Genomic DNA, 23,776 nt, shown 5'->3' on the forward strand with positions numbered 1-23,776 from the left:
AACCTGACCTTGGATATTTCCAGGGATGGGGCATTCACCTCTTTGGGAAACCCATTCCAGTGTTCTGGAATAACCCCCATTTTAATAAACGTATTTCTTATGTCTGATCCAATTAACCCTCCTTCAGTTTTAACCTATTACCTCTTGTCCAAAAGTTTGTTCCCATCTTTTCTCTAACTTCTGAAAGGCAACAGTGATAGTGATCCCTACTGCATTCCCTTCTCCAGGCTGAACAACTCCAGCTCTCTCAGCTTTTCCTCACAGGAGAGGTGTTCAAGCCCACTAAACATCTTGGTTTTTCCCTTCTCTGGACATGCTCCAACAGGTCCATGTCTTTCCTGTGCTGAGGATCCCAGAGCTGGATGCAGTGGTCAAGGTGGGGTCTCACAAGAGTGGAGCAGAGGAGAATCCCCTCTCCTGACTGGCTATCCACACTGCTTTGGATGCAGATCATGACCTATTTGGCTTTCTGGGCTGCAGGTGCATATTGTTGGGTCATGTCCAGCCTCTCATCCACAAGCACCCCTAGTCTTTCTTGTAGGGCTGCTCTTGAATATTTGCTGTGGAATACTTACTTATTGATAAATCTCATATTTGGAGGAAAAAAATTATCATAGGATTAGTTAGGCGAGTTTTTATTTTTTCTGCATTAGCCATCATATTTGGATTATGATTCATAATCCCATTAAACCTGACATTTACTCATTTTAGTACTTGTGCATTTAATTTTTCCAGTCTAAGCACAATAGTTCATGCTTTTATTTACTGCACTTGTCAGAATTCCAGACTGTTTTCTCCAACTGAAGATAATTTTGGACTGAGATCTGGAATTTACCACCATCCATCAAGAGCCTGCCACCCTTCATCTAGATGTCATCCACAAAACTGGCATGTGTACACTGTCCTGTCAGGCACATTGCTAACGAAAAATTAGAGTAGCAGTAAGCATGGAAGAGACTCTTTCAGATCCTGACTTGTTGTGACCTTTTGTTTTGACAGGAAACCATCAGGAGCTACTCTCACTGCAGCTCTTCATTCTGTTGTGCAACCAACTTTTAATAATTTCACCTGGACAGTATTCCCCTACTTCCTTTACATGACTGCCACATAGGACTGTACAAACCCTTGTTACAGCCAAAATATGTCACATCTATTTTATTCCCTATTATCCATTCAGCCAATTACCCTGTCAAAGGAAAAAATTAGATTCATTTGACATGATTTGTTCTTGACAAATTCATGTTGACTGTTTATTATCACCTTATTATACCCTAGGCCCTTACAAGTTGATACATTAATCTTTTGTTCTAGATATCAAGCATAGCCTAAATAGGACATTAGTCCTCTGGTCCTGCTTCTTTCCCAGCAAAAGTTAGAACCATAATAAAATACTGCAGAGTTATATTGCATCCTTATCCTCAAAATATCCTTCACTGTTTTTTTAATGGAAGTTGTTTTATCTTTTATTGTTTTATCTTCTGAATCCAGATAAATTCATACAGTGGAACACTATGTCAATTTGGTGATACCTTTGTTTTATAGAGATGGAGAAAAATAAGGTAAAAAAACAACAAATAAAGACTGATGAGCATCCCTAATTTGCAGGGAAATATTACTACTGTTGCTATTTAAGTCAAACAGTAATTTCCGGCTCATATAATTGCAAATATTTTTTAAAGTGTATCATAATGGAATTTAAGTCCTGGGTAGAGATCAAAATGCTGCCCAACCTTTCTATAAAGGCAAACTGGGTCATCACTCAGCCATCTCGTTAAATGAGTGGGAAGAAAAAGGTAATCCCTTTGCAAAAAATTGACCTTGTTGACAGATACTGATAACTATATAACTTCATTAAATAATCTCACGGGCAAAAGAAGATCACATAGTCAAGGCAGGAAAATTCAGTAAGTGTTTTTTTTTTTCTTTTTTTTTCCAGGCCATAAGCAGAAAATTATTCCTACAGCTACCTATAGGCACCTGAAATATCCTACTGAAGTTGGCTGGACCACATTTCACAGATACTTTTAGATCTTAGAGATTTAATGTTTGCTACAAAGTAAGCATTTACTGGTGCAATAGCTCTCAGCAGCTGCCAACATCTAAGTGGCAACATCGGGCACTTGCAGCTAAGCATATATTTAAATGTTTCACCCTAGTTTGAATGCGCAATGTGAGTATAAATGATATATCTAGATTTCTCTGAAAAAAAAAAATGGACTCCACAAAACCTACCTTTGCTGTTCTAATGGTTTTGCTCAGCATGGAGAGGCTTTGGTTATTTGCACATTCCTCCCTTCCCTTGTATGAGATTTATTTTAAAAAAACATATGAACATAAAAAACCACAGCTGTCATGAAGATTTATAGATAACTCCTTTACAAAGAAGCTAAATTATTTTAGACTATTTAACCATCTTTTCTCATATTTTTAAATGTGATTTTTATACCATGTAACCAGGAAAAAAAGCTCTGCTTCTCTTAAAGAAATCTCTATCTAAAGGGAGAAAATTGCGTATTCTATGCAAAAAAGAAAAGTCCCACAGACCAGTTTTATTGTAAACATTTTCGTAATATTGTTGTGTAGCAGGCAAATGCAATTTCTATTTATTACTCTCTGATAAAACCTATCTCCCGCATCTAAAAATAGAGACATATTGGTAGAATAGACACAAAGCCTAAGTTCCTAGACAGAAAAGTTATTTATTGCTGTTATGGATTTAAATTGTGTTCAACAAAATATGATGAAAATGAAAGGTAGGAATATTGAGTAAATGAAAACTTTTTCATGATAATAGGAGAAAGAATTACAATGTGTGTGCTTGCCATTCATAGTAGAGTTATCAAAAAATGATAGCCAACAGCTCTTTTTCTTCAAAGCATTTTTTTTCTTTGAATCCAAATATTAAATCTTTAGTTTACCACATTTCTTGCTTCAAACACGGGTGGAAATTTCAAAATTACCTAAGCAATGGAGGAAATAGCTCTACCCATTCCCCTCATTTTGCAGAAAAACATTCCTAAACTGCAGTGGAACTCTGAATACAAATTATTTCTTGAACACCTCAGCAGAGCACTTTGTGATTTTCAGCAGTAATAACTATAAGCACTGGAATGAGGAGACACCATCATAAAAATATCCACAAATTGCCTCTATGTGGTAGTGAGAAGAGGGAGAGATATCATTCCAGGTTAATCAATGGGCAGATTTTGGATCGTAATCTCTCGATCAATCAACACTGTGGTTGCTTTAAAACTTAGGCGAATATTAAAAGTGGAAAATGAGACATACTCATCAAGAAGGTCTCCCCATTCAGTAGAGATAATATTGATCCATTAGAGAGAGGGGAGCATTAAAAAAAACCTTCTGAACAGTGCTGGCTATTTAAGTTCAAGCCTCAAACACCTGAAGGTGTGAAGGGACAGATAAATATCAGCTAGTCTTCCAAGAGTTTTCTGTGAACAGCTTAAATTAACACATGCCTTCTGAAACCAGTTTTTTGGACACTATAGATGGCTCTGAAAATGGCCTCTGCTTCCTCCCTCTCTGTTCTTCAGAAACCTTTCTAAAAGCAGCAGAAAAGGAGCAGTATGGGAGCAAAGTAGTCCTCTGAGTAAAAAGTAGCAGTGTCCACTGATGCTTTGGTTTTCTCTGTGTAGAAGGATTTTTACTTCAAACATTTTATTCTGGAAAATGCCTAGATCTTCTCAGCTGGAAAATTTTCCACTCCACATATCAATCCAATTCGTGTAACTGCTAATGGACTGAGTAACTTTACCAATATGTTCATCTTATCTTTTGTCTAGACTTTTTTGAAGACAAACAAATGGTATATCCTCTTTGAAAGGAGGTGTTTCACTCTGGTATGTAACACTGAAGTATTTGATCTCTCTTTCAGCTATATACTGTGTCTGGTTCAGTGTGACATGCTTTTACCTGAGACAAAGCTGAAAAAGCTGAGAATTTTGAGTGATAAATTGGGCTGCTTGGTTGGTAAGATCTACTGTGGCTCAGAAGTCACCATCATCCCTTCCTCATTAATGACTCAGTATCCACAGTCCTAATTTTGGCATCTGGTTTCTAAATGGAAGAGCCTAATTTGAATCTTCTATTTTTATCTGTGATGGACATGACAGTTCCAGAGAGTGTATTGCCCTTCCTTGCACCACTCTTTGAGAATTATATCAGTGTTATAAGAGAAGGTGTCCATTCAGTAAATGAGCTAAATAACCTGGAGTCATCAGTAAAATTAAATATGTGATGCTGTGTGGTCCAGAAACTGTGACTAAGATATTTTTGAAATTATTTCTGAGGGATAAAAAGCTGAGGGGAATGAAAAGAAATACAATATTTTCACTCCCAGATGGGAAATCCCTAAAATTAGTCTTCAAGGTTCAATTTAAGTTTTTGACAAGCTTATGGTTTTGATAAATAATCAATAAACTAAAAATAGTACAAACTGTATGTAAATAGCTGCCTTGTAAGAGGCAGGAGTACAAGAAGTATTTCACTTCTTCCTATGACTAGAATTAGAAAGGAACCTTGTGGACACTTTTGGGTTTGACCTCATTCTAAGTCAAAACATTTTTATACTGGCAGAAGAAACTTCCATATTTAAATTACGTAGTGAACTAAAGACAGGGGAAGATTAGTTCCCACTATCAATGTCCATGAGAAGAAACTTCCTGAAGAGCCTAGAATAGCAGAAAAAAAATCACTTTACTATGTCAGGTTTGGTCTGCATACCACAGTGATTCTGAGAAAGAAATAGAAAGGCTAAAACCTAAGAGGCTTTTCTGTGACACAACAGGTATTAGTTGGCAAGGAGCACCACAGCACAGCTCCCTTGGGTAATTATGGGAGACAGGTTTCCTTCCTTGGTGTATTAGAGAGCATCTCCAGTTCAGCTTGTTCTGCTTTGTTGCTGGAGAAGTGACAGGATGCAAGGTAGGAGCCAACTGAAGGGACACATAACCAGGACTGGTAGAAGAATTAGGATCCAGCAAATATACCAGCATTATTAGCAGTAATGGATCAGTCAATTTTTCCTATTTACACTCAGTGCAGCACAACTGAAGTTGATGAGCTTACAGGGATATATTGGCAGGGAAAATCTGGCTGGGTGTATAAACACTACCAAGCCATTGTGTTTATTTGAAGCAGCCTACAGCCTTTTCATCTGCTGAGCGACAAACTGAAATCACAATGTTTCATTTAGGCTCAATTTCTGAAAATTATGGCACATCCTAGAAGATAAGTACATATTTCTAATCTGATACAAAATGATCAACTTACATCAGAATTGAATCTCAGCTGGCAAATGTTGCATGATATGATTTGCTTTCTTCGATGAGGAAGAGGAACTCCAAATGTATGATTTATTACAGCTTTTTGAATTGGGTCCATCTGTGAAGAGAGAAGAAGAAAAATAAAAAGCTTTTGCTGTTCCACTGTGTGCTATGTTATCTAAAATCTCAAAACAGATTCTGCATCATTCCATACCATGATCTAACAGAACACTACTATTTTTCTTTAAACATGAATATTTATTTTTTATGTAGTTATACAAAGAGGTTATGCAGAAGGAAACAAAGAAAAATGTCATTGACTTTCTTGAAACAAGTATCTTAAGTTCAATTTTATCTTTCCCTTTACTGAAGAAACATATGAGCTGTAAATGCTGAACAGGTTTTCCTATCCAAAACATCAATTTGTGATTTTTATATCACAGAAAAGCTAGCTCAATAAACAAAACAAGAACATTTTAAATAAAATTATTAAGAAAAAGATTAATGAAAATTTGAAATAATATTATGTACATATAATTACAGAATAGCACACAATACCTCAATGTTATCAAATAATAATAATATCCCATGAACCAATAAATTAATCTCTTCCTTGAAACAACATCTACACAATTTACAAAAGATAATAATCTTCCAAAGATTATCTTCACGGTCATTTTGGAGGAAACTATTTTGTATAAACTCTGCTTTAAGGATGAATTTGGACCATTATGAAAAGGATTATTCTGAGCTAACTTCTACCAGAACACTGATCTGGTAGAATCTGCAAGTCAGGTTCCCTATTAAAAACAATGTATGCTATTTTGGCAGAGAACTTCACAAAAACTACTTGAGGTAGTTTTTTACTTGGAGGATTGAAATCACCTTCCCCAAATTCATTGAACAAAATTCTTCTTATTTCTTTTTCACTAGAACATTTGATAGATACTTTAAAAATCTGGTAATAGCTTTGCAGCAACTTGGTTAAGCCACTGATATTTTTTATCTTTAAATTGTTAAAAAATCACATATTTTGACTAATTCTGATAATCAGTATTCACAGAGCATAATCTGTGTATGTCATGAAAAAGATTCCATATTTCTCCCTGCACATGTCTCCATGATTCACTATTTTCTAGTCTGTTGGCAAAGGGTTATTTGATAAATAAAGAATCAGAGCTTGTCCTTAGAGTAATCAATTATTCATGAAAGCTGTAATGGTATACAGTCAGGGCCTCTATTGCAGTGAATCCAGAGCAGATCACTACAGAATTTTTGCATCACCTGACAGTTGTTAAGTGTCAAATATGAAAGAGGTCTTTAAATTAATTCCTGTTGAAAAGAAAATAAGATTGGTAGAAAAAAAATAAATTAAACAGACAGACACACACAAACTCCCCAAACAAACCAAGAAAGACAGCAGAGCTTTATAGAATGGCAGACTGGCCTGGAAAAAATTCTTGGTTTGACATTCTTCTTCAATTTGATGTGAAACACCTCATACACTTGTGTAATGACCAATATAAAAGAACACCAATCCCACCTAGAAACGAGGTATGCCACTGTAACATAACCCCAAAATAACACTGATGACTGAGGGCATAGTATATCAAGCTCTGGAAGACAACAGCAAGTTGTGTAAGACTTTCTGCAGTGATCAAACCGTGCTCTCGGAGCACTCCTTTTACCGAGTAACACGATCTTGAAAAAGCCCACAGTCCAAAAATACTATTATATACCAAAAATGACACCACTACATAGGAAAGTAAATAAATTGTAACAACTCTTCTTTTTTTGACTGCTCCACTGGGAGATGAATTCTTATACCAGCAGAATCAATAGACCCATATCTTGCTATTTTTAACACTAATGCTTGACATGGTCTGAACTGATGCTAATTCTGCGCTGTTCAAGCTTGGAAAAATCCTGTTCCTCTTGCCACTACAGGTCTAAAGCATTTAGGGAAATCTGAAGTTCAGAAACATGGATAAGTCAGCACAGGGTAAAAGAAATTGTGCATTCTTTGATCCAGTGTAACTGTTTGGCTTCACATTAACCACAGCTGTGAGATTCTTTAGAGAGCTTCTTTGTTCACTTCCTCAAGTTATGGCATTTGTTAGATAATGTGAGATAATGGCCTTCAGTGTTACCATGATAATCTTTCCCACTATCTCACAAGTACCCATTATCTCACAATGACTTGAGAAAGCCAAAAAAGAAGTTCTCTATGGGTTAAATAAAAGGTATTACCATGGTTCAGAAGATGGAAAAACTATTATTTTTTTTTTAACTGGACTTACCCATCTTCAGAGTAAGTATACTAGCTCCAAATGAGGTTGGATTTCTGAGGCAACTGATGCTTTCATATTGGGAATGAGACAAAATATTTTTTAGAATTAAAAAGATCAAAAATGTGTAGAATAGTTGCTTTATGTTATACTTCATTTTGATTTGGTCTCATGAAAAAAATGTGTGGTTTCTTTCCTAATAAGACCACAGATTTTTCTTTTGTTTATCTGCTGATGCAAAAATCCATCAGCACCCTTCCCTTTGAGTTTTTAAAGATGTAGAATTCTAGGTATACAACTAGATGGCATTACTGGGGATATGATGCTTTGTATTTGTGGCTCTAAATGAAGAACAACTCTGGATAGTTTTCAAATTAATTAAGAAAAACTGCTTCAAAATAATAATCCGTTCTCTGCCAGTTCATAGACTCATAATTGTTTGGGTTAGAAAGCACCTCATAGATCATCTATTTCCAACTCCCTGCCATGGGCAGGGACACATTCCACTAGACCATGTTGCTCAAAGCCCCATCCAGCCTGGCCTTGAACACTTGCAAGGATGGGAGAATTGTTCTTTGATACTGCAAAGCACAGTTTTAAGTTAGACTTAAGCACCAGACTAGACTTAGCACCAGATTCTAATAAAGTTGGGATAGAATGCTTGAGGGTTATTTAATATTATTAGTTTTCCGTGGAGATTTTATTTGGGAAACATCACCAATCCATAAATTCCAAATAAACATCCAAAAGCATCAGATAAGCCTCCACAAGTTTTATGCAGGAAATCTGAGAGGCAGCAGGATACTTAGGTGCAGCATGATAAGGACTCAGATCTCACAGATACTGGAAGACAGAGAGGAGACCTGCTGAGAGTCAAAGGAATAGAGCTTGCTGATTGCAGAAAATTGAGAAGCAAGAATTGCAGGGAACTATAGAGAGGGTAATAGTATCATATAGCCAAGATAACCAGCAAATGGGGAGATACTTTAAAGCATCTCCATGCACTTTGAGACTTACTGAACATTACTAATTACACATATAAATTTCACTTCAACTTATGTAAGTGGTATGCACTTTCACAATAAAGGTTATCAGTATAAACTTTGATAAAATCTGCTTTTAACTCATTACTAGTTCTCTTTTACAATTCTGGATTTTATTTCTTAGACTAAACTAATTTAATTTACTCTCATTTAAAGAGAAGGACAGAGAAATTTGCAATTCACATGAAAGATTATCATTCAGAGGTCAAAGCTGTGCAGAAGACCAAGGCTGGCAACATGTCCCTTTACTTCCTCTTGACAATATATTTGCACTGTACATTACAACACAAAGAGAGTTTGCTCTGAGATCTGCAGTGTTTGACTTGCCCGTGCCTTTTGGCTTTCTACTCTCTAGCACCAGATATTTTCTATATATCTCACTTTTCCATGTGGTCAGTCTAAGGATAGCACAGTGCTCAAGGTTTACTGCAAACCACAGGATGACTATTAGATTGAGAAATTAAGATATATATATATATAAGTTAATTTGATTCATTTTTGGTTTCAATACACGCACATCAATAACATCCTCTGTGTTTTAATTATTCAAGCCAAAATTTGTGGCAAGATGATATGATTCACATTCTTTGATCAAATAATGTACTCCCCAAAATCTTCAGGAACTTACCATACTTTAGAAAAATCCAGGCTTAAACCAAGGGCATGATAGAAATTGTCCCCTTACTGCATATTCTTAGCTTTGACCCTATCACTATAATTTAGTTTTGCTTGTTTTAAATTCAGTCATGCCAGACCTATGATATTATCATTATTCCTTGTTCTTGTGCTTACTATAGAGCATGAAATGCTCTTTATTTTGTGGATTGACAATGAAAGGAGTGGCTGTTGCATGAATTTTCTGGAGGAAGCACCTACCACAAAAGCACCAAGAAGCTGACCCAGGAGATCCTTTGTTATCCTACCTGCCTGGGACACTTTTCCAGAATCACCAAGCTGATATCCTTGAAGGCTGGCTGTAGCCAAGTCTTCATCTCATTAAATTTTCAGTAAATATCTGTGTAATGCAGAACCTGAGATGGTATATTTTACATACAGAGAAATCTGATCCTTTGGAAAGTAAATCTTACATGTTTTCCACAAATAATTGCTAAGTGTTTTCGCATGCACAAACGAGATTCTGTGTGTGTGTGTGAAGAATTGTTTTATGCTGAAGCTGAAATTCAAACACAGATTTCAAGAAATTTCAGTGTCTTCCTGAATTTCAATAATTTTTAATATATATAATTTTTATTAGTTTCTTTTCTGTGACTTCTTATCCCAGAGGCATAAGAATATGCTGAAGTTAAAAACCATTACAAAGCAAGAGACAAAGAAAAGCATGAAAGTTTGATCCACAAAGGCTCAAATCATAAAGGGTATATAAACCAAGGGGATTTATTTTTTAATTTTGCATTAAAACCAAAAGCCATGATATGAGCATTTCAGATGCTTAAGGTTTGCAGTAAATTAATTGAAATTCACTAAAGTCTATAAATAAAACCATCCAGGTCAAAGTATAAGATGATGTGGATGCCTAGAGCTTGTTCAGAGCATATGTTAGGCCTAAAGCAATCAAAAAAGTAAAAAAGTATTTTTACCTCAAGACCAAAGAAATTAGCTGAAAAAGATTGACTCAGACCAGATATGGTCTTATACTACATGAGCAGAAAAACATGTCATGTCATTGAAGCTCACAGGAAAAAATTGCTCTAGACCATTTGAGAAGTAATCAAAAAATAAAAATTACCCACCAAATTACTGATTTCCATTACTTGAGCAGCTAAGTGAATTTAGTGGCACAGGTGGTACCACCACCTCCCAGAACCTCTTAAAATCCAGATCTTAACATATTTGATAATAATATTACAATTAATATTGTGATTATTTGGCCTCATTTTGTACTTACTAATTCATATGTTTGTAGAAGTCCAGACCGATGGCAAGAAACATAGTCATAAATATATAATTATATACATCTAATTGTAATAATTATGTACAATTACTCATAATATAATCCCTTTAATGTTATTTTGATTGTAACATTGCACTGTGTTAGGGCTGTAACATTGATAAGAAATAAAGATAACTCAGTGCAGGCTCCTTTCATTCATTCTCTTATGTTCCAACAAACAGTGAAACTAATAAGAGAATTAGAAACAGTTGAAATCCTATATCAATCTTTGCCATTACCAAGCAAAAATCACAAAATATCACATCCTCCACATCATACTTATTGCTCAACCTGACCCATTTTTAAAACTGCATGAAAAATGCAGCTTTAACACCAACCAGTTCAAACATAAAACTGCCTACTTGATTATTACTGTGCCATACTTATAGAAACACAGAAAGGTTAAGCCATAAGAATGCTCCTCAATGGTGCAAAGTCACTGTCATTTATAGCTCAGGACTCTTAGAGCCAGCAATTTTCTCACAGCATAATTTGACTATTTCAAATTGAAAACTGAGCAGATCCTCTGTGATCTCAGTGGCATCAAGAATTCACAGACATTTCCTCTGCAATCATGCTGGTCACTTGTAGAGATGCAGCAATATTATATTGGATACACTACATTGTATTATTATTACTTATGCAGAAACTTAGATATTTTGGAGAACTCTTGGACTTTCAGACTTATATTGGCTGTATAGACTGCCCACATTATGAGTACTGTGCAGCTGAGTAGAAGCTACTCCTTCTCCAAGTAATACCTGGCATCTACTGCATTTGCATTTTCAAGCAGCACAAAGCATGTGCAATGGGTATAAAACTTCCTGGAAAAATATGAAGTACTGTGTGTCACACATTGCTGTTCATTTCTGTGTTTGCACAGCAATCCCAACACTCATAAAAGTATTTATTAACCACGCACATGAAAAAAGAAAATCTCTGTGCAGAACGTGATGCTTTCCAGAAGTGTCAGACCTATAACTTACAATCTACCTGACACCTTCTTAATATCCAGGTGACCATGTCAGAAACAGAACAGCTCAGCAACAGCTCAGCAATTTGATCCTAAGTGTATCTGACATTCTACATTTCCATAAGAAATAAGACCCATTGTTATGGTTGGCACTCCTCAGCTGTTTCTTTTCAAAACCACATTAATCTGTGAAAAAGAATCTTATAAACTAACCAAAGAACACAATTCAAAAGGAATGGTGGGAAAAGCTTAGTAAGCATAATTAAACACACAGGCAAAAAAATGATGTTCAACAGTAGTTTGGTTTCATGTACAAATAAAACAATATCAAACAGAATACACATTCTAGATGTGCTATCTTGCATGTCTTAGCCTTTTGCAGCTAATTTATTCAATGTTGCACTAGTAATTATGGTGAATAATTATGCAGAGTTGAACTCAGCTCTACCCATCTTTTCTTAGTGTCTACCATTTCTGTTTTTATCAATGAAAGAGGGTAGAACTAACTTGATGCTTTCCATGCACGTAAACTGAAATATTGCTCATCCTTGTTAAATATAATTCATGTAAAATATCTGCACCAACTACAATGATGTGCAATATTTGCAAAATAATTACTTTTCTCTTAAAAGTGGTATCTATTAAAAAGAAAATTGCTGTCAGTTCTCAAAAAATGCAACAGGTCACTCAAATAGTACTTCAAAATGAATTCCCAAAGTAAACTTTTTATTCTTTTGTTGAAATTCTGTGTTTCTTTCTTTTTTTTTTTTTTTCCTAATTGACCTATTAAATTGCAGCAGTTGTTTAGCCACCTTTCTGATGTGACTCTAGTATTTCTTCCCCTTTTTTTTTTCTTGTAGATTTTTCCACTTGCAAATAAGATGCTGAAGCAGCAGCAGTATTCCTGGCAAGCTGCTTGAATATACAGAAACCAGTCAGAGCAAAAGGATTTGCATTCACCGTGGTATTGCACACAAATACTGTAACCACAGAGAGATTATGCAAATCCTTATACTCTGATTGTCTAATAATGGTTGTCAGTCAAAAGACAAGAATTTGCATATGCTAAGGCCAGTGAGAAATAATCACACAGTGATTATGCTAATCAAACACACTAAACAACATGTGAAGGATTGTCAAACTGGAACAAATCTGCGTATGTATGCTAAATACAGAAACACACAGTACTAAGAGAACATTAAGGCTGCAGATCAAGCCCTTAAAAACATGAAATGCCTATAAGCCTTAATTTGACACCCTTATGAATTTATATTTCTGAAATATGCTCACATCTTTTCCCCAGAAGTCTTTGGCTTTGTTCTGCTTAAAAGATGGACAACATTCACCTAATGAGCAACTGTTCAATGTTGTGTTTTGTCCAAGAGGTTCAATGAATAACCCTAAACTTCATTGACTCTATAAAGCTGAAACCTCACTCCCAGTGGGAATTATCAGCCTATTCATTGGCTCTCCTACAGTCTTCACTGGCCCAGAATGTGAGTACTTCACAAGTATAATTAACTCACTTTGAAAACTTCTTTTCTAGATAGATGGTATTTTCTCAGAAATAAAGAACAAAAATTGTACACCAGTTCCAGTTACTCAACCTAATGTACTTGACAGTACTTACTATTATATTGCCTTTCCTATGTTCCCCACAAAGTTCCTGTTTGCAGATTCATCTGTGAGCTACTAAACACAGCTTTACAACTGCAAGTTGGATTTACAATCCATAGAGCTCTCTGGGAAATGCTTGTGTTGAGCTACTTGCTTAACATGGAGTTGTTCAGAGAACTGTTTCAACTGATTTTCTAAAATGGGATAGCCCTTATTTTAGTCCTATCTCATTCAAAATATGCTTTCTGGTTTATGCAACAAACAGAGCAAAAATACTATGGATAATTATCACCTCAATTGTGGGACCATGATTGATTCTCAGTGCTTATCCAAAAGAAAATTCTATCAGACCTATAAGATTCTCCTGAAGAAGAGAAGATGAAAGGCAGCCAAATGTGGTGTGTTTATCATACTGCTCAATTATCTAGTTGACAACACTCAATACAACAATTGCAGCATAAGAACAGACCAACACGAAACAGATCACCTTGAAAGTGAGAGAATTACTCATTCCACTTCTAGTAGGCATTAACAAAGTGGTGTGCAAAGAAAGGGTGGATTGCTACTTTTATCTGCTCACTTAAGTGAGCACTGGCAGATGGTAAAAGTATGATTAAACCCAAAACAATTGCTTAAAACAAAGAGACATAAATGCTATACTCTCCCTAAAGATATCTCTAAAGATACCAATAAAGATAAAAACCTAAGGTTCACAAATACCATTTGTTTTCTGAGACTCACGAAGAACAAAGCAAAAATGAGTTCATGAGAAAAAGAATCCATTTAAAAAAGTTAAGGGCATTTTAATGTTTGTGCTCGAGAGTTAGGAACAAAAGGTTGGCAGGCCTAATAAGGATTGCACAACAAATTCCCAATAGCATCATTCATATACGAATGCACCTCAGAAAACTCTACCAAGTGTTATAACTGGTATTAATAATAGTGAGTCTTTCTAATCACAACAACAATAAAAGCAGGATATCTGCCCGAGAACTGGTACAGAGGCACTTGATTCACTCTTACAAGTGTATTGCTTACAAGTATCAGGGTGCAAAGTGGTCTCTGGAAACTACATGTTTTTCAGAGAAGTGACTGCCTATGTATATGTTTAAGGACTGAGAAAATAATTCTGCAATGCCAAGTTCCTGTTCATGCTGCTATACTTTTTTAGCCTATTTAAACTATTCTTCTTATTTACCATTTTTATTCTGTTCTATAACTGGAATGTTTAAAGAGGTATATACTCAACTTTAAAAAATTGTTATATGCTTCAGACATCATTAAAATACTCTATAAAATCTATAATTTTAGAGCATTTCAACACATTTCAAAATCTTAGTTTATTAAGATTTAACAGTGGGTTAAGTTACAATTCTTAAGCCATACTTGTAAAATCAGAAAATAAAAAACTAAAAGGGACCCCAACACATAATTTAATCCATACATCCCATAATAAAAAGAAAAAAAAATTAAGAGGACAGAATAATTTTATCCCAGGTTCTGGTGGGTAATACTTCAGTGAGCAAGTATTTTCAGGAAGCAAGGGCTAAAATATAGCAGTTGAATGTTGAAGAGAAAGATACTTTCCAGATTCTCATTTTATAATTGTTTCAGTGTAAAACACTTCAACATTTCAATTGAAAAATTTTATAAAGCTGCTCTGCTTGTTTAACCACTATAATTCTCAGAACCCCTTACAATGGAGTAATTAGAAAATTACTGCATTTTTCTCTTGGCTTTTAATAGATGTCTGTCTATCTTCAGAACCTGGTACAAGTACTTCAAGTGGAAGCAGAGATATTTGCTAGCATAATTATTTGACTACCAGTGTTCCTCTGGTGTGTTTTCTTTTTTCTTTTTTTTCCAACAACCCTCTCTTGAAAGGAAGTTCTACTCTCCTTTTTATAATAATTCCAGGATATAAAACCATGTGACCAACTCTCATCATTGTGTCTCACATCTGGAGATTCAAGATGATTTTATTTAAATTAATTGCATCACCAGCACTCAAGAGAGAAGAATAATGTTCCTCACACTTTTCACATATGAAGGGCTGTAGTTTGCACATGCAGCTGAAAACACCCTTATAATATGTAATGGTCAAGTATGAGGGTAAATTTTGTTCATGGCTATATTCCTAACCCTAATAGAGATCACTTAAGAGCATTATATCTCCTTGCATGCAAATAATACTTGAACTTTGCTCAGATCATGGATTACGGACCACAGGAGAAGTCATTAACCTGCTTACTCCCTCCATAACATGATTACCTCTAAAACCTCCCATAGTTTTTAACCAGGATAAGACTGAGTGTTCAGGATATTCACTTCCACTAAGAGAGAGAGGAATATGAAATTGGAAAATGGAAAAAAAAAAGTTGCAATTTCTTGATATAGTTTAAGAGCTTACCTAATAATGTAAACAAACCTTACTCTTCTTAGTAACTATGTATGCCTAAACAACATTAAAATTTGGTACTAAACTGAGAAAGATCCCAAGATGAGGGGAAATAAGTGGTCAAAGGTGATTTGCATTTTAATAAAGTACTTCTAACTGAAAAATTAACATCTACCCGATTTCTTCTTCAGGCTCTCTAGGAAGCAGAAAGCAGGAAAACATAGAAAAGAAATAATTTAGAAATAAATGGAGATAATTTCCAACTCCAATAAGTGGAGATTATAACCCAACTCCCAACCAGTTGAAATGTCTCATTTTCTTCATGGTAAAAAACCAGGACTACCTTCCATTTTGATAAAAAGAACACACTTATACCTTCACTAGGTACCCACGTTGTGACTGTACTTTTCCAGTAATTCTCTACAGATTACCACTGAGATTCATTCCAACTCCCCTGTCAGTCTTAGTGACTAAGTCATCAGTGCAATCCTGAGTGCACTGAACAGCTGTGGAGAAAATAGTTATGGCTCATTCACTACTTGAAATGCTTTAATCCCTTCCTACTCATCTCTGAAATGTGATCCATTAAATAATTCTCAGCATGTTTTTATATAATTTGGAAAAAGATGAAACATTAACAGTGTACTTTTCCATGCAATTTCGTCTTTGAAGTTTTATCTGAGTAATATATCAAAATTAAAATTTAGAAAAAGGTGTTGCCAGGGAAGTACCAGTCTGACCCCGAGTTCTGAGCTTTTTGCAGATCAAAACAGAACTAAATGAAACCAAGGAAGGAAAGAAACCTGTTTTTACATGTCTGCATATAGAAATACCTGTCTTTGAGTTCAAGATACTTTAAAACAGGATTAAAGTGGCAATCTCCCCTCCTTGCAAGATTCTACTACCATAAAAGAAGTATTAATATAACTACAAATACCAAAATGTCGAGTTAATAAGAACCTTTGGTTTCTGGCATAACTTTGGTAACTTTGATTTTGTGAAAGGATGCTATTACAAGGTGAACACATTCACTTTACTGTCATGGCAGAGTGCATTCGTTTGGATTAGTTCACACATTTTCTTGAAATCTCTGATTGTTTAAAGTTGCTCCATATTGATTTTGATCTTTATCAAAAGATCAAAAACTCAAACTGGATGCCTGAATCACCTTTGGCTACACTGGTGGCATACAGATCCTGGCACACAGAAGGTAATCAGAGGTTCATTGACCAGGTGAGGAAGGTGGGCTGCAGTCCAGTGAGTAAGAAGGGATGTTCTGTCTCCCTCCAGGCTGTAATCCCAGATGAACTAATACAGATGGGAGCCAGAATTTAGGCAAACATGAATGGGTGAAGCAGCTAGACAGTGAGCTGCAGCAGTGCTGAATAGTTCTTCCATCTCCTCAGCTGACCCCCACCAGCAGGTCAGCCTCACTTCACACTAAGTTAAAGTATGGTGTCCATTGCATCTTTGGAACTAGTGAGGCTGAAAAGGATTTGGTGTATATTATGAACTTAAACACAATAGGGAGTCTCATCTGAGTATTTCCCTTTACAAAGATCATTTACAGACAGGTAATTAACATGAAAACTGTACTAGAAATTTTGGCAAATCCACTTGTTCTTATGCACAGCCTTATGACTTTGCAGGAGACAGCACAGGCATAATTGATTCAAGATCATCCATGTCTGGAGTACCTCACAAAAGTACCTGTGGATGTGAAAACAGGTAATTTTATTGCCTGTGAACTGTGCAGTTGTTGTCTGCAAGTCAAGTACTTAAAGACATCTGTGCTGCTAGCAGGTCTTTTTGGAAAAGAAACTCCATGATGCACAAGCAGCTCAGCTTTGATTATTTTGAAGGCTTCACTTTTTTTGCACTGTTTAAGGTCTGTGGATATTCTAAGTGCATTGTCTCCACTTTTATAGTAAAAGTTCTGTCCTGGAGATCTCTAAAACACAGAATAGGTATGAGGGACCTGATAAAATAGCAGCAACTATCTGAACTCTGAAAACAAATGAAGAAGACATAAAAAGTGCAGTGCAAATTCCCACAGGGTTCGCTCCTGTTATCTTAGATGTCTTCAGGGCTCTCAGCCCTGTCACTGGTCCTGTTTTCTACTCAGTTAATTATCTGTGATTATAAAAACAACATCACAAATGAAAACATCATTCCTCCTGCTGCTGTAAAGTTTTTATACTGATGTAATATTAGAGATGAACCCATGACTTATTCCTGCTTATCTTGACACTCTGATGGAACAAGTGCAAACCAAGGCTTGACCTTGGATCTTAGCTTTGACAATTATGATTAGATCTTAATACACAGTGCACACATTCCAGGACCAGGATTAATCATTAATGATCTTTGTGACATACTTAAGAGGCCAGGAAATATTATCCTCAGCTTACACATAGGAACTGAGAGTAAGTCATGGTTCAAGGTCACTGTGGACATCTGTTCCTGAATGCAGAGTTGAAGCCATCATCTCTTCCACCAACTCCTTCTTGCTAGCTCAGAGCAGCATTCTTGATCAACCCTTACCACACCTTGTGTCTTTTGGTTCTTGTTTCAAGAGACAGTCTGATTTTTACCCCAGCAGCTCTCAGGAACAACAGTATGCAGAAACATTTCTGCCATGGGGTAGGATAACTAAAAAAGTACTTCCGAAGCAGCTGCAAACCACAGCGCTCCAACCCTCCTTTTCCTGTGCCTTCTTAAAAAGTGCTGCTGCCTTTTTGGGCACTAATGAGAAAACCCTACTTTTTGTTATTTCCTTGTAATTTGCATAGCAGATTGCCTCTGCAGTGGCTGTGCCTACAGCTTGAAAGAAGCAGAAAGCAGGAGACTCAAATACAGAATTAAAACCAAATGTTGGTTGTTATATTGAAATGGACTAGTGTCTGTTTTTCCTTCCACACACACAAAATATATGCTATTATAAAAGGCATAAATGCAATCACCCATTTGAATAAGTAAATGATTGGAAAGGTTTTTTTCTTCTTTCCCCCTTTAAAAAATCTTCAGTTCACACTCCACATGAGGAGACACAGAGCACATTTGCAGCATGCAGCAGTGTCACCTGACCCTGAAAAATCCAGTATGTTGTTAAGAATCATCATGTTTACATACACTATTACTGAACAATTGTCATTCAAGAACCTGGTTTTAGTTTTCCTTTCAGATTTATGATTATTGAAATGGCAGCCAGGAAATTTACCAGTGCAAATTTTCTCTCTGTCAGTTCTTGCCTTTCTCTGATCAAATCTCACCTTTTGCTGATCAAATCCAAAGATAAACAAGTTGAAAACCCCCACGTGGCAAAAACTTTTATGATACCAGGCTGGTCAAGTTTCCCAACTGTTAATATTAGACCTGGACTCAAGTAGAATGTGCTATTTCCTGGCTGCTCTTTGCAAAACCAGCAAATCATCAAATCTGCTTCTGTCTGAGATTAGTACCTGAATTTGCACTTTAGTTTGGCCCGATGACTTTAATGTGAAAATCAGAATGACATCTTCTGGCCTTCACAGAAACCAGAGAGAAAATACACGTGCTTTCCTTAATACACTTTGATCAGAATGAACACCTCACTAATGGTGGTCAATTACTATGCAAATATCCAGTAATTGCACCAGTCAAAAGCAAAACATGCTACAAAAGGCACTTTAAAAAATCCTCAAACCACAAACAAAATATAACCTAAGAACCCCCAAGTAAAACCAGAAATGAGAAAAGACTAGTACAAGGCAAAAGTTAATTATTAAGAAATGACGAAAAACTGTTTCAGTCTAAATTTTCAAAACCTATGTTGTTTACACTGATGTGACTACAAAGGAAGAAATCTACAACTTTAAACTGGCACATTGTAAGTCCTGTGTTTCTATAATTATGCTTTTGCTGTCTAAGATTAATCAGGGTAGTTAATGATGCAAAAAATTACATTTATAATCCAGTCTGAATACAGCTGTACTGCAAGCTATGATCTAAGTGCCATTAAGGTAAATGGAATTAATGGGCTGTCCCTGGCAATTTTTATATCTATCAGTTACTAATTAACATTCTTCTGCAAGGAATAATTTATGGGGGAAAAATACATACAGAAGCAGTAATGTTAAAACTTGCAACAGAGGAGTCACAGGGTAGCTGTGCAGCTGTAATAGACAATGTGTTGTGCTCATTTCAAAAGAGAACAAGAAAGTGCCAACTGGCACTGCAATCAGTAAAATCTTTTATGTTAAGTCATTTATTTTATATTACAGCAAATTATTACTGCCAAGGATGAACTTTTGTGAGAACTCTCAACTTCAGCTAATAATGGAAGGACTGAGCAGAAGCAGCAATAAAAGCTTGGTAGTTAAATTAGCTAGTAAGAAAAATGAGCACTGCGTGTTATCTTTGTAGATAACATTGCACATTTGCTGCTCCCAGCTTGATTACTGACTTTATGCATTTAGTACTTGCATTAGTTTTAAAAGTGTTCCTGTAAAACCTTTACTGCAATCTTATTGTAGTTCCCTTGTATTCCTCACTTTATGACACAAAAAGCACTGCATAACTCTTTAGGGTCCCTTTTGAAATCCTCCTTATCTTCTTGCCTATGAACCTATGCACCATCATTTCACATACCAGGAACTAATAGCAGAGAATAAATCTTACAGTGAACAACAAAGGCTCCAGAGGTTGTCATATGCCTCCTCTTTTTTTAAAACAAAATTTTTAAAAAGCCCTAAAACGTACACAGAAAAACAGCCAAACCCCTTGAAACATTCATCCCCCCACCTGCAAAAATGGCCCTAGGAACAGTAAGACACAGAAGTGGGTGGTAGAATCAAAATCAAAATCTAATGGTGACTGTTGCATCTGAAAAGTATTCCCCACACTAAAGGCAGTGGTAGTTAGTGGTTTTAAAGGAATATCATGATTTTTAGGTTTACTTACAGGAAGAAAACAAACACATGAATCATTCTGAATTTATACTTACAAAAATCCAGCTTAGAGTTAATCCTTCAAATCCCTGGTAACAGTATTATTCCAAGTAAACATCATCAAATTAGGCTGATTTTAATCTTCCCAGATACTGACCAAAAATGGTATGAACTATGACAAGCTATATTACAACCAAAAATGGCAAAAATAATGTTACTGGTATTTGTATAAGTGAGATTCATTATGTAATAATGGCATTCCTTCAGTTTCATACTTATTTCCTATGTCAATCACGATGAATCTTGAGTTTAGAATACCAATATGACAATTCACACTAAGCACAATTTACTGCCTTCAAATTGAAGTTGTAAAGCAACACTTAGGATATTTGCATTTTATTATAATTTAGGAAAATGCCAGTGATAAAAAACATCCTAACTTCAGAACTTACATGAACAGCTACTTTGAACATACTACAGATAATTATCAGATAAGAATTTTATTAATTCACAAATACTTTGTGCAATTTTTCACATGACGGAAAAAAAACCTGAATTCTTGAGAACAATAATTACATTGCTATCAAAAATGTGTTGTACACTGGTAAGAATTCCATTCTACTGCTACAGGAATAAGTGCTAAACATTCTCAAATGTTCTCTCTTGTGTATATCCTCTCCTCCCTTTGCCACTCCACTAGAACCCCTCCAAAATACAGAATTGCCTGTCTGGACTGCAGAATTTTAGTTAGACGGGCAAGAGAAGTTTGCTAGAATAAAATACTGATTCACAAAAGTTGATAATCTTGCAGAGAAAAGAAGGAAAAGTTTATAAACCCAGATCGAAAAATACAATACACCTAGTGAATTTACTGCTTCAACAGCACAAAGAGAAATACATAATTTCATTTTTTTTCTGAGGGAATTGAATGAGATAATAGATAAATCCCATCAGGATGGATCTGACTGCATTGCAGTAAATGATAAAGTAGGTGTCCAATATTTTCATTATACAGGCTGGCACATTTGCAATATAACTAAAAATACAACATATAATGTCTATTCAAATCAATACTTTTAAAAAATTATTTTAATGCTTTTGATTTCAAAGCATATTCAGATTAAGAAAAAACCAAAACCACAAAACAAGCCACCACCACAAACTTTAAAGCTTTTTTCTGGTGCTCTCTATGCTAATGCATCACGCATGTTATTGCAGGGGCTAGTGGTGCTTCTACACTGAAGGTTTTGGCAGGCTTCCCCACTGTAACCTCTTTGTTTAGGAATTTATTAACATATTGGATTATATGCTTTTGCTCTGAACTTCATAGAAAGGAAATGAAGATCTTTTCTAGGGGAGCACTTATTGACCTAAAATCAAAGTAAATGGAAACATCATGTAAAAGTATCTACAAACACCATGCCAAAGACAAATATTTTTGTAATGCAAAAGGAAGATAAGTAAGACAATTACATGATAATATGGTTCAATCTCTTTAGCAATTTGCTTTTAATAGTGAATATTATGTTAGCAATAGAGCTGGAGTGACTATTCTGACAGTGGAGTTCAGTCTTTTAGTCATCTATAATGAAATGTGCTAATTCACCAGAAGTTGCTGGGTAGCAGGTCATTGTGCATGCCTTTGATGTGCAAATTCATGCTTAAATACTTCGAAGACTTAGGGCCTAAAGTCCATACTGTATCCTCAGTAATTTAACATCCTATCCTTTGGTGCTTTATCTGAATGCTGTCTTTGAGACAACTCTACCAAGAGCTGGACAAAGTGGGACTCATTCTGCAATACATTCAGTGTGAAAAGCAAATTTTTAGCTAGTGCATAAGTAGAAAGAGTCCTCTTCATTCTTAAATATATTTTGTGCTTGTTGCAACATTATTGCCACACTGTTTCAACCAATGTGAAACAATCAGAGTATTGCATTTGCAAAGGTTTCACAGTCCTACAAACGTTGTTATGAATATCTAATTTTTAAACCTAATAATCTAAAGTAATTAAGTAAGGCATTATCAATTTGCATTGTGGTAGCTGACTGATGTTTTACAGCTAATCTGCATTTGTCAAAATAAATGAAAAAAAATCATTGTCTTAAATGATAAAATGAAAAAACATAGATGTAAGTGCAGGAGTGAAAAAATTCTGATTTCATAATTCAGTAATGAATCTGCTCAATTAAGCAATTTTATTATGTTAGGATGGTAGCTCAGGGTATTGGAAGCTAAGCACTGAAATGGATGGGTGAAAGAACTCCTTATGATCAATAAGCCCAAAAAAAGTCCAGTAAAGGAAAAAATTCCTCAGGATATAAAAGAGGTTTTATCTCAGACCTACGCTTACTACTTACTAACTGCATCTACTACTTACTCTTGTACTGAGATCTGCCTTAGTCATTAACTAAGCAGGGAAGCTGTCACTCTATGTATCTTCTCATCTAAGTTTGACTCTTCAAAAAGCAGCCTAAAAAGGTTACAACACAATATATGTTCCTTGGGGACAGCTACAGTTACTCAGAAATGCACCTCTGAGGTGACAAGCACCTTGGTTTTCACTTTCCTCCGGAAAGTGAATGCCAGTGACTCAAATAAACAAGCTGCTGCCATTGCTGTTACACAACACCTATGGGCGCTGACCAGCTCCTGAAAGTCATCTCAGGTGCCCATGACAGAAGCTGCTAAGAGGCCTCAAACAGTTCCTCAACAGCAAAGGGATATCCTTTGCAAAAAGGTTCACACAGCAAAGAGAATCATTCCCAAAATCTGCAGATTTGACTTTTGGGTTTACCTTGGTGCTTCTTAGAGAATTCAGTTACCTGTTTGGAAGCAACATCTAACCCCAGGTATAACCTGGCAGGCATCTAAACACTACACAGCTGTTTGCTCACTTTCCCCCAGTGAGACGGGGAAAAGAATCAAAAAAAAAGATAAAACAGAGGGGCAGAGATAAGTACAGTTTAATAGGACAGAAAAAGAAGGCAAATAAAGTAAAAGAATACACAAAATTAAGGATGCACAATTCATCTGCTCACCACTAGCTGACCATGCCCAAGCCTGCCCCAGGAAGTGAGCTGCCATGCCCCAGACAACTGCTCCCAGTTTTCTTGTTTAGATGCTATATGGTTATGATGCCATATGACTTGGAATATCCTTTTGGCCAGCTGGGTCAGCTTTCCCAGCTGTGTCTCCTTACTAACTTTTCATGCATCCCCAGCCTCCTCGTTGACACAATGATGTGAGAAACTGAAAAGTCTCTGACTTAGTGTCAGCACTACTCTGCAACA

The 23,776-nt window shown here is 35.8% G+C and overlaps 1 protein-coding gene across 5 annotated transcripts in view; it reads right to left on the reverse strand.

Annotated features, from left to right (window-relative positions):
• ZNF385D (zinc finger protein 385D) overlaps positions 1 to 23,776 on the reverse strand; it is a 417,452-nt gene that overhangs the window by 91,688 nt on the left and 301,988 nt on the right. For all 5 annotated transcript variants that reach the window (XM_077176659.1, XM_054637725.2, XM_077176652.1 and 2 more), the window contains one exon: positions 5,293 to 5,403. In XM_077176659.1, coding sequence (XP_077032774.1) covers positions 5,293 to 5,403 — 111 coding nt within the window. The remainder of the gene's footprint in view (positions 1 to 5,292; positions 5,404 to 23,776) is intronic.

Source organism: Agelaius phoeniceus, chromosome 1 (assembly GCF_051311805.1).
Source record: "Agelaius phoeniceus isolate bAgePho1 chromosome 1, bAgePho1.hap1, whole genome shotgun sequence".
Taxonomy (NCBI): Eukaryota; Metazoa; Chordata; class Aves; order Passeriformes; family Icteridae; genus Agelaius; species Agelaius phoeniceus.